The 12308-nt window shown below is 39.6% G+C and overlaps 1 protein-coding gene across 1 annotated transcript in view; it reads left to right on the forward strand.

Annotated features, from left to right (window-relative positions):
• The window catches only part of SEL1L3 (SEL1L family member 3), a 69704-nt gene that overhangs the window by 46791 nt on the left and 10605 nt on the right, over nucleotides 1-12308 (forward strand). Inside the window, exons 16-21 of the mRNA XM_005303465.4 lie at nucleotides 1524-1651; nucleotides 3404-3487; nucleotides 6772-6862; nucleotides 6968-7052; nucleotides 9468-9577; nucleotides 10871-10998. Of these exons, the coding sequence (XP_005303522.2) occupies nucleotides 1524-1651; nucleotides 3404-3487; nucleotides 6772-6862; nucleotides 6968-7052; nucleotides 9468-9577; nucleotides 10871-10998 (626 nt within the window). The remainder of the gene's footprint in view (nucleotides 1-1523; nucleotides 1652-3403; nucleotides 3488-6771; nucleotides 6863-6967; nucleotides 7053-9467; nucleotides 9578-10870; nucleotides 10999-12308) is intronic.

The raw sequence follows: 12308 nt of genomic DNA on the forward strand, positions 1-12308 counted from the left end.
GCACTCCTATAGAAGCTGCTATTGTTGTGGAAAAAAACATTTCAAGACAGATTTTAATTAAATTTCCCTTTCAAAGTCTGATTTGCCATTTTAATGCAGCCCTCATAGACCTACATAGTTTATTTTTGTCTTTCTAAGCCAGGACCTAAGGACTTAATTTTATATATATCAAGAAAAAATAATGTTCTTTTCCCGACGGAGGATAGCATTATTTTGATGGATAATTTTATGACCAATCACATTGTTTATAGTTCAGAATGCTAAAATAAAAGTTATCAAAACTCATGCTTCAGGCTAATGGAGGCTGGCAAATGTGGTCTAGGCATTCGAGAGCATGTCTAGTGCTTCAGTCAGTGAGCATATATGCTGCAAACAGCAGCCAGAGCTACCCAGCAAATGGTGGCAAGCATATTTCTCCTACCCAGGGGACAAAAATACATAGTACATAATAATGGCACTGCCCATAATAATACAATTCCAAGTTAATAGCAGCCTCTACAAAAGCACTCTATGGTCCTGTATTACTTCATTCACCAAAAGCCTGAGAAAAGAGACATTCTGCTGTGTGCTCTGACAGTTAATAAAACCAGGCTCTGTTGGATCGAATGAGGGGGCTAGTTCCAGAGTCCGGGATCCCTGACAAAAATACTGAATCTCCATTTTACAGCACAGGTTGCTAGTTAGAAGTTCCTGGATTAAAGAAATTGTTTAGTTGTGGTTGCTGTTGCTTTATTACAATTACTGTATAAAACGTATTGATTATGAGAACTGGATACTCTCTCAGTTCCCCCTCCTTCTGCAGTTCTGTCTTGTCCTGCTGAGCCTGTATTGCCGTATACAAACTAGCTTCATATGCGTGGGAAATTATGGGCCTGATCCTGGAGCCCATACTCATGGGTGTAGTTCATGAAAGTCACTGGGATTACTCACACACTAAAGTCTCCAGGATTGGACGCTCTGTTCTTGCCATTCATACAAATGATTTCTCAGATGCTAGAGAGCAAGCTTTGTTCCAGCAGGCTGTGACACTTGCCAAAACAGCTCCCCTAATTCACCACCAGTTGTAACAACACTGGAAGTTGTAGTGTAGACAGGACTGCAGTGTTTTTACCACTAACCGTGAATGTAGGGTTAGATAGCCTGGAGGTTAAAATGGCTGTACCCTCTTCTCTACACTCCAGCTTCCACTGCTGCTATCACTGACGGTGACTTACTGGTCCATTTTTGTCAGTGTCAACAAAGCCACACTGTATGGCACCAGAGGCCAGGTATGCATTTTATATATTCATCTACCTGATAAACATGCTATCACAATTTCAGTTTTAAAGAACTTCCAACCTAACCTGGTAAGGTGGTAGAAGAAAGAAACTGATTTCACCCATCTGCACAGAAAGCGATTAAACTGATTAGTTTCATTAGCCAGGCTGCCATTATTTATCTATCTATTTATTTTTTAAATGAAGCAAATATAGGGAAATAGTAATTCCCAAGGAGGTTGCCATTTTAATCTTGTTTCTTTGCAGACACTAGCTGCTGAGTACTTCTATAAAGCTGCCCAAGGTGGACACGTAGAAGGAACCATACGATGTTCTCTGTATTACATCACAGGAAACATGGAAAACTTTGCTAGAGATCCAGAAAAAGCTGTAATGTAAGGAACGAACCCCTTTTTTATAAGGAAAATCTTATTTTTTAAACCAATGATGATTCAGATCATGAAAAAAATCATTTCAATTATGGCAGGTTCTCGATTCCTCAGTCTAAAAAATTTGCATCTTTCTTCTTGAGAAACTGTTCCATTGCAATAATACTTGCTCCATTTGAATCTGTGCATATCTTAATGTTTAGGAAACAGCCTTCATTTTCAGAGGTGCTGAGCACCTGCAGCTACCTCCTAGAATTGCAGGTGCTTAGCATATCTGAAACTCAAGTTGTTGCTGCCCATTATCCCAGAAAGTCTTTTGGTTGATGAAACTATTCACATGAAATTCACGTCTACTGGTTTGTCAAAGGATATCTAATTCACAGCTTTGTAACAAGAGGTGGGACCTGCATTTTCCAATACCACAGAGGCCTTGTAGTTTCTTAGCACCTGGAGCAATTGCATCATTTTTCTCCAAAAAGAAAAAGTAATTTTATCAGCAGAACTATAGGACCATATGCTGTCCTAAATCTATGCAGGGAACTTCCACGGATACTAATGGGAATTCTATGCAAAGATATGCAGTAGTTCAGGGGTTCTCAAACTTCATTGCACCACAACCCCTTTCTGACAACAAAAATTACGACATGACCCTAAGAGGGGAGATCGAAGCCTGAGCCTGCCCTGGGTGGGGGGACCAAAGCCATAGCCCAAGGGCTTCAGCCCCAGGCTGGGGGCCTGTAACCCTGAGTCCCACCACCAAAGGTTGAAGTCCTCAGGCTTGGGCTTCGGCCCCAGGCAGTGGGGCTCGGGCTTGGGCTTTGGCCCTGGGCCCCAGAAAATCTAACACCAGCCCTGGTGACTCACTGTTTGAGAACCGCTGCACTAGTTCAACCAGAAACTGTGGTCTTGATGCAGGAATTACTGGGTGAAATTCTATGGCCTGGGCTATACAGGAGGTCAGACTAGATGTTCTGATGCAGTGGTTCTCAACCAGGGGTATGTATATCCCTGGGGGTATGCAGAGGTCTTCCAGGAGGTACATCAACTCATCTAGATATTTGCCTAGTTTTACAAAAGGCTACATAAAAAGCATTAGCGAAGTCAGTACAAACTAAAATTTCATACACACAATGACTTGTTTATACTGCTCTGTATACTATACACTGAAATGCAATATTTCATTCCAATCGATTTATTTTATAATGATATGGTACAAATGAGAAAGTAAGCTATTTTTCAGTAATAGTATGCTGCGACATTTGTATTTTTGTCTGATTTTGTAAACAAGTAGTCTTTAAGTGAGGGTACACAAGACAAATCAGACTCGTCAAAGGGGTACAGTAGTCTGGAAAGGTTGAGAACCACTGTAATCTAATGGCCCCTTTTGGCCTTAAAAATCTATGAATTAGTAGAAGTTAGGCTACTTTGCCACTTAAACCCGCATAGAGACCAATTCATAACCAGTGTATCTATTGCCATTTTTTGATATGTTGAATTTGACCTGGAGTTTTGTTTTGATGCTGTACCAAAATTTCCATTAAAAATGTTACAGAAATAAAATATTACCTTAGGACATTTCAACATTACTACTGCATCAGGGGCGAAATACAGGATAGAAATGTATGCCTTTAATGACAAAGAGGCTGATCCTGCATCTGCTTACGTCAATGACAAAAGTCCTATTGGCCCCAGTATGAATAGCACTGGACTATGATGTGTGAAATGTGTTCATTTATTGTCATGTTTCTTCTTTTACAGCTGGGCAAAACATATTGCAGAAAAAAATGGCTACTTGGGACGTGTAATCAGAAAAGCTCTCGATGCCTATTTGGAATTGTCCTGGTAAGTTTGATCTGCACTGTCTCTGAAAACTAATTAATTGTTATGTATATGATTTATTTTTATAAACTTTTGTGGTAAAACAATGTAACATCTCCCCAACATATACCGAGGGTGAAATTGTGACCCCTTGAAGTCAATAGCAAAACTTCTGTTTACTTTAATGGAGCTGGGATTTCATCCAGGAAGTCTCCCAGACATGAGAATAAATACAACTGAAATGAAACACACCAAAACCAGAACCATACAGAAAGGTTGTCTTTCACTGAACTGTAGACAAAGCACAATTATGGGTAGCTTTTTTTCCAACCTGGCCTCCTTCATTTTTTAGCTGCTATGTGATCATCCAACAGCAGATGGGAATCCAACACAACCCCCAAAGTACGCAAACACAGTCACAAATGGTGGGTGATCACCCTCTTTCAAAGGGGCAGATATTAGCCTTGCCATATTATCTGTTTGCTTCCCCCAAACTACCAGCATCACCTCAATCTTTTCTGGATTGGGCTTCAGCCACTTAGTTCTCATCCATGACCCAGTCTCCGTCAGACACGGGGCTAGGCATTCAACAGCACTACTGGAATCAGGTGAAATGGATCTATAAATGGAGATTTAGATGTCTAACATATGCTGTGTATACTCGTGCAGACAGACAGATTGATGTCAAAACTGTTCCCACAAAACACTATTAAAACTTAGTATTATATTAAAGGGGGGGAAAGCAATCAGAATTGGGATCCCATTGTGCAAGGCAGTGTAAAGACAGGAAAACACAATGCCTGTCACAAAGAGCCTAGAATCAAAAAGTCAAGACATACTTAGCTGCTTTTGAAAATATCAAAAGCACCTAAGTCACTTAGGACCTTAAGTCTCCTGGAATCTCTATGAGACTTAAGGTCCTAAGTGACTTAGGTGCTTTTGAGACTTTTACCCCACATCTTGTTAATTTATAGTAGCAGATAGTTCATTGATATCAATCATTTTAATGCATATGCTGGTTGCCACCTGCTTGTGCAGGTTTCCTTCAATTCTCTCTGCGGTAAATTTCTTCCCATATTACATGTTTTAATCCCATGCTTTTTAACTTTTGTCAATAGCCCACATGTTTCCCTAATGGTTTCCAGGTGGATTTTATGGCACTTCCTGTGGCATTTAACTGTAACATTCTCTTCTTCTCCCAAAACAATATTTTGCTTTCTTTCTGTTGTATAATTTTGTGATTTCATATTAGACACTTTTTTAATCAGTTCATGTGGATTTGTCTGGCACATTCTTTCCAAAATATTCATGTAGCTCTGATAAGCTGGTATTTTGGGAGGTCATTCTGGAGTTTACAAAAGTATATAATTGAGAAACAACATTTATGCTGCATTTGCAGAATGGCAGCAAAATAGTTGCTTTTGCCCTGGGGCCTTTCTAGGGATTTGTGAGAAGTAATCTGACGAAAAACCAAACAGCCAAAACTGTCATATCATATTTCATTCTCTCTTCATCGTGTGTTTTTCAGTTAGTGCTATTTTTAGTTATTTTTTTTTAGTTTGTCTAAAATTTCCTCTAGAGACCTAAGCCTGGAGGCACCCAGAACTTACAATGGGCTGCAGGGAAGTCAAACACATACTGCTGAGCTGAGATGCTCCTTGTCATGCCCAGCACTGTAGACTTTGGTATCGCTAATCCTAGGCACATTGTTTGACACATTATTCTGTCCCAGGCATTGGGACACTGACAGCAAAGCTTCTTCCAAAACATAGACTTGCTGATGAAGAACCCTAGATAATATCAGGGTATTATTATTAATTATTTTATTATTTTAGGTCTCCTTGCTTAAGCCTCTGAAGTCATGCAATTATATGAGAAACTTAGTTTTCATTTAAAAGACCACAAACCTGTTTCTAGCCTTCATGGTTGCAGAGAACAGCTTGAAAATGTGACTCCTAGAGGCTTTAAAACCAGAAAGCAAACGAAATTCACCTCCCATTTTTAAAGCCAGTCTCATGATTTTTTGGGTAGGACTTGGCCTTCATGAGTGAAGGAGAAGAGGAAACAGGAGCTGCCCTTAGGATCAGGCACCAGTAGACTGCCAGTTACTGAAAATGTGACACTGACTTTTATTAGTTGTATTGCAATAGTGCTTGGAAGCCACAGCTAGGACTGAGGTGCCATTGCGCTAGATGCTGTTCATGTGTACATGCATACACAAACACCCCTGTTCCAAAGAGTTTACAAGCTAGATAGACAAAGTGTAGGAAAAAGGGATGGAGCATACAAGCAGAAGTGAAATTTGGCAAATTTAACGTTAGGTCCATGTTGTGATGATGATGGTGTATGTGTGCGCGGTGTGCTTTTGTTTGTTTCAGAGTAGCAGCCGTGTTAGTCTGTATCCGCAAAAAGAACAGGAGTACTTGTGGCACCTTAGAGACTAACAAATTTATTAGAGCATAAGCTTTCGTGGACTACAGCCCACTTCTTCGGATGCATACAGAGAAGTGGGCTGTAGTCCACGAAAGCTTATGCTCTAATAAATTTGTTAGTCTCTAAGGTGCCACAAGTACTCCTGTTCTTTTTGTTTGTTTCAGGTTGTGGGGATGAAGCTCATTAAATATGTTATTTATAAAAGGGTTATTATGTCTTGAAACAGGCCACTCCATCTCACTTAGTGTCATAATCCAGCCTTACACACCAAACATTCTTGCAGGTGCACTTTAAAAGAGTAGAACCTTACATGGAGCTGATTCTACCTCAAAGCAGAAGAGAAGATGCTGAAACCACCCTAGACCAAACTCTGTTCTGTTATACCAAATGTGGCCAGTAGATGTAGCTATTGCATGAAATATCCAATCATTTCTTTCTAAACCGGGGGTCGGCAACCTTTCAGAAGTGGTATGCGGAGTCTTCATTTATTCACTCTAATTTAAGGTTTTGCATGCCAGTAATACATTTTAACATTTTTAGAAGGTCTCTTTCTATAAGTCTATAATATATAACTAAACTATTGTTGTATGTAAAGTAAATAAGGTTTTTAAAATGTTTAATAAGCTTCATTTAAAATTAAATTAAAATGCAGAGCCTCCCGAACCGGTGGCCAGGACCCAGGCAGTGTGAGTGCCACTGAAAATCAGCTCACCTGTCGCCTTCGGCATATGTGCTATAAGTTGCCTACCCCTGTTCTAAACCTTGCTCACAAATTCTGCTTGACAAATGAATGTTTCAGAATTTATTTGGTAGTTCTAACTATAGCTAAATCCTGATGATTTCAGTTTTTTTTTTATTTCTGTCCTCTGTTTTAGGCATGAAGCTCTGCTGTATTATGTTTTAGCAGCAGAGGCTGGGATTGAAGTGTCACAGACAAACTTAGCACATATCTGTGAAGAGAGACCAGTAAGTAAATTTATTCATAATACATGGTCCTTTTAAATCATTAGTGATCCTGTAATATTACTAACTTTCCTGTGATATAAATGGATCCACTCTTCTTCTTTCCAGGAACTAGCAAGAAGATACTTAGCTACTAATTGTGTTTGGCGCTACTATAATTTCTCCATATCTCAAATCAATGCTCCCTCATTTGGTATGTATAGCATACTTTTTATTAATTCAGATCTTAATAGGATTTCAGTTTTAATTGTTAGTTACAATGAGAATGTAACAACTTTGTATACAGTGTGAAACTTTTATGCTGAGCAAATTAAGGAAAGAAAGGGGATGGATTGGGGGGAGGGGTCTAGCTTTTTGCACATGACACAACTTGAGTGGGGACAGCAAAATGGCTGTAAGCTACCTTTGCCCTTCCTTGGTTCTTGGACCACCGGACCCAGGATTGGTCTCCCAGAAATATGCAGAGCAGCCTTTTCAGAAAGGAAACTTTAAATTAGAAACTCCTGCCATTCACACCTTTTTCTTTTATAACTGCAGTGTTCCAACAGGAATTTCAGTAGTAGAAATATCTTTCTCTTTGCAGGCTTACCTGTATCTTAATGCAGTTTGTCAGAGAATTTCCTACTTTTTTTAAGATAGTGAATAACATTTTCAAAAGCACCTGAGTGACTTAAGAGCCTAAGTCTTATTTTCAGAAGCGACTAAGTCACTGATTCACGTGCTGGAAAAGATGCCCTTAATGAAACTTCTTTATAGTGAGACACTTAAAGAGCTTAGTCTGTTTAGCTTATCAAAAAGAAGATCAAGAGGTGAGTAAGTACTTTCACAGGGAGAATATATGGGTACTAAAGGACTTTTTAATCTAGCACAAAAAGGCATAACAAGAACAAATTGCTGGAAGTTAAAAGTCAGACAAATTCAAATTAGAAATAAGGAACACATTTGTAATAGTGAGGGTGGCTGACCATTGGAACAAACTACTTAGGAGAGTGGTGGATTCTTCATCTCTTGAGGTCTTTAAATCAAGACTGGATGCCTTTCTGGAAGTTATGCTGTAGTAAAACACAAATTATTGGGCTCAATACAGGGTAACTAGGAGAAATTCTATGGCCTGTGTTATGCAGGAAGTCAGAATAGATGAGCTATTGGTTGCTTCTGGACTTAAAATCAATCTGTGACTTTCAATTAAGCTTAGTCTCCTAAGTCAATTAGATGCTTTAGAAAATTTTACCCTGTATTTAAAAACACATACAATTGCTATATTTCATTCTGAGACAAAGTTTTGTTGTTTTTATAAGTGTAGTATAAAAATAATGCAAGCTATTCAATGAAACAGAAAAACAACATAATATTTGAATCCAGTACCACACTGTTGGTGCCTGTACCCAACTCAGTCCAGAGTGATTCACCCACTGGAACTTACAAACACCACAGGTTTTTCTAATGGAGTGTGTAATATCTTGTGATTTGGCTTACAGACTTTGTGAGCGCAGTCTTATGCCAGAGAAGCATCTAAAGTTCATCAGACTTCTGGGGTGAAATTAATTGCAAAACATCCCTTGATTTAAATGAAGTCAGGATTTCACATCTGGTCTCTTTTGGAATGAAGGTTAAAAAAACAAGTTTTTGTTTGTAAGTAATATAGGGCTCAATCTTGCACTGATTGAAGTCAGTGGCAAAACTCCCATAGACTGCAGTGGGATTGAGCCCACAGAAAATTTATAAACTCTGCAGGAGCTGAATGCTAGAGCTTATAAAATCTGCCTCATGGGCTCCTGGTGAGGCTATAAACTCTGCAGCATGGCCTACTGTAATGATCACATTACAGGATGTTCACACACACTTGGACCAAATTTCCTCTGCTGGAACATTTCATCGCCATTCTATATTAGAGATAGGAGTCCTTAAAAGCCAGCTCAGGCATCACTTGGCTCTGTGCCAAGAAAATTGTAGCCATTCAGTTCCTCTGTGTTTGGGGAGGATTTGAACAACTAACCTAGAGAAATTCTCTCCATAGGCACAACACAGCTCTGTACTTTGGAGAGGATTTCATTTACCACAGTGATGGGTACAGAATAAGCATCTAAACAGAACAGAAGTGTTTGAAGCCAGTTCATATGATCAGGGCTAACAACTCCACTAAGCCCAGTATTTCCCCCAAAAGACTATTAGACACCAGTACTTTTAATGAAACCAAATGAATAAAACAATTTGAAGTTTCTAGATCTGGGGTGTTTGGAGGTTATTGTTAGTTTTGTGGTAAAGATTACGCTGCACAGTCTTCTTAGAAATTTTTTCAAGAGTAGAAAAACCCATTTTTAATTAAAATCATGTCTTCAAAATGCCTTGCCTGATTAACCTGAAATGTCCTCCTAAGAGCATTCCCTGGCAGAAGAACCACCATGAGAAATTTCATTCAGAATGTGTTTTTTCAGAGGTTGGAGGCCCAGTGGGCTTGGCATAGAAAGAGGGTCACAATCTTAAGCAGAGAGAAACTATGATTATCCATAATACAGTGGAAAATTCAGTAAATTCTTCAAATATATTAATAGTTCATTTATCTCTATACAAATATTTTGTAATGCCCTGCTACTGTTACCTTCCACAGCTTACTTGAAGATGGGAGACTTCTATTACTATGGTTACCAGAACCACTCTAAAGACCTTGAGCTGTCAGTGCAGATGTATGCACAAGCTGCATTCGAGGGAGATTCACAGGTATCTTCACAGTTATAAAAATACCTTATTGAAATATCAGTTCTAAGGACAAGCTATAAATAGCCAAGATACACACATGCAGTGAACACACCTACTGGTATAAATGTATCATTTATTTTAAAGTATGATCTGAGTCATGAATTTGCTCTTTCACACTAAGATGAACTAGAATTAGCCTGGGGGATGTTTTCAGGGCTAAAGGTGAAGAGTCTAGTTTGTTGTTACTCTTTTCGGTGCTACTGTAATACAAGTTAATAATAGTGCACTTCCCTTAAAACCAAGTATTACTCCTGGGATGAACTTGGCCCAGTATGTTCCCATGAACAACAAAAAACTTCAGCATATATGGTCTCCTAATGCCAAGCTATTCCAAGACATTGTATCAAAGACATGAGTAGTTTAACATTGGGCAGCATTTTGTTCTCAGATCCTCATAGCAGATATTCTTCAGTAGTCTCCTCTCCCTAGGCATATGGAACTCTCACTGACACCAGAAAAATTATTACATGTGATTTGAGCAGTTACCAGAGTTGGGACCCACCCTGAGGATCTTTAAACAAAAAGCTGCCAGTGTCTGCAACAGCAGCTAAAATGGAAAGCAAAGAGAAACAAGTGTCTTCAGTTTTAAATGTGAAAGACACTTCAAAGCTCCATCCTGCAACTGTATCCACACAGACAGACCCTTGTACCTCTGGAGTGCCCCACTGAAGTCAGAGGTCTGCCCAAGCAGATGAAGTTGCAGGATCAGAGCCCAAGCCATTTTGAGCTAAATTCTCCTCTCAGATGCACAATTGCAACATCCATTGAAGTCAGTAGGGTTACGTGGGAGGGGACTAATTGGGAACAGAACATGGTCCATTTCTGCTTTCAGTCTTTGTATGAGACATGTCGGGGTGATGCGCTCTTCAATTGTTGCTGTATTTAGACAGGATCTAGGGACGAAAAGCTTAGTGAGCTGGTTTGAGAAAATGGCGCTCAACATTACACTAAGATGAACTAGAATTAGCCTGGGGAATGTTTTCTTGTTTCTGATGCTCTTGTAAATGTATTATTCACATGAGCATATCTTGGGGAAATAAGGTGCTCACATTTATTCAGTGAAGATCACAGAACCATATGGTATTAAAGTGAAGAAGGTAAAAAAGCAATTGTAATTATTGACATGCTGATCAGTAGCCCAATCCATCTCCCACTGAAGTCAGTGATAAAACTTTCATTGAGCTCTGTGGTGCAGGATCAGGCCTTAGATTCATGTATTTTCTTCTATATAATTGTATATTTTATGTATTTTAGGGACTCTTTAATTTGGCCCTTCTCGTGGAAGAGGGTAATTCCATTCCTCCCTACATTTTAGATCACTTAGAGATCAACAGGACTCTGCAGTCTAGTAATATTTCCATCCTTCAGGAGCTTTATCAAAGGTGAGTTTATATATTCATCTTTCAGTACCAAGAGCTAGAATTCTTATCTTTACTCACATTATTACTTGTTGCAAACATCACTGGGACTAGTTGAGTACTCTGATCCCACAATGGAGCCTTAAATTTTACTGCCAAACTAGGTTCTAGCAATTTGTTCCTGTTCCATTGGTAAAATGCCTAAGATAGGCTTTTAAATGCAAATATGAGAAATAATATAGATTACTGAATTAGGAATAGCTTCCATTTATTTCTGCCCGCTTTGCTACAACATGCTGACATTTGTCTGCTTTCACTTTGGAAATTCTGTTTTTTCTTCAAGTGTCCTTTGCATATTCCCACTCATGCGATGTGCTAGTGTGTGCAGCTCAGACAGTGGAACCTTCTTGTAGCAGTGCCTGTTAGAGCGCACACTCGCCCCTCCGGCTCCTCCCCTCTGTGTTCCTGAACATTCTGAGGGCAGGGCTATAAAAAAGTGGGGCGCGGTGCTCCCTCAGTTCTTTCCAGCTGCAGCAGCAGACAGATGTGAAACTCTCCAGTTCCATCAAACCTGGTTTCTAAAAGAACTCAGTGCCTTAGCTTAGTGTAGTGTCAGTGTTAGTGGTTAGATTTTTAATCTTAGGATAGTTAGTTAAGCCTTCGGTTCTGACTATAAGTTCCATGGTGGATCTGAAAGCTAAGAGACCTAGCTTCAAAAGATGCATGTCTTGTCCAGCAGTCTTCCTGGTGTCAGATGCCCATAAGAGATGCGTGGCATGCCTTGGAGAAGGCACTCTCCTTCAAGGTGCTCCATCTGCAGAACATTTACCCAAGAACTTAAAAGGAGCGCTAGAACAGGCTGCAAGCCTTATTGCTGCAAGAAGCTCTGACTGCAAAGCCTCCCAGATACAACTCATCTAAAGAGTCCATATCAAAGTTGAAAAGGCCAGTGTCAGCTCCTGACCCATCAGGGACTAAGAAGATGAAGAGCACTATTCAAAAGTTTCCAATATCCCAGGATCAGGATCCAAGACCTCAGTGCAGTAAGTTCGCAGACGATTGAATCCGATCTCAACACACTCAGACTTCATCAGTGCCAGTCTCAGAAATTAGAGCCAAACCACAGGAAAAGCCTTCTGATCCTTCTACTTTGGTTCAGAGAAAAACTGTGTGAGACAAGAAGGCTCCCATTAGTAGGGCCAAACCACGTTCAGGTTTGTATCCATCAGATCCAAATCACAGAACATTGGATCCTAAATCAAAGACTAAGATAGATTCTAGCTCAGGATACATCCCTGATTAAGAGTCATCCACCACTCCTGAAGTTCACATCG

The sequence above is a fragment of the Chrysemys picta genome, chromosome 5, assembly GCF_011386835.1.
Source record: "Chrysemys picta bellii isolate R12L10 chromosome 5, ASM1138683v2, whole genome shotgun sequence".
NCBI classification, from domain to species: Eukaryota; Metazoa; Chordata; order Testudines; family Emydidae; genus Chrysemys; species Chrysemys picta.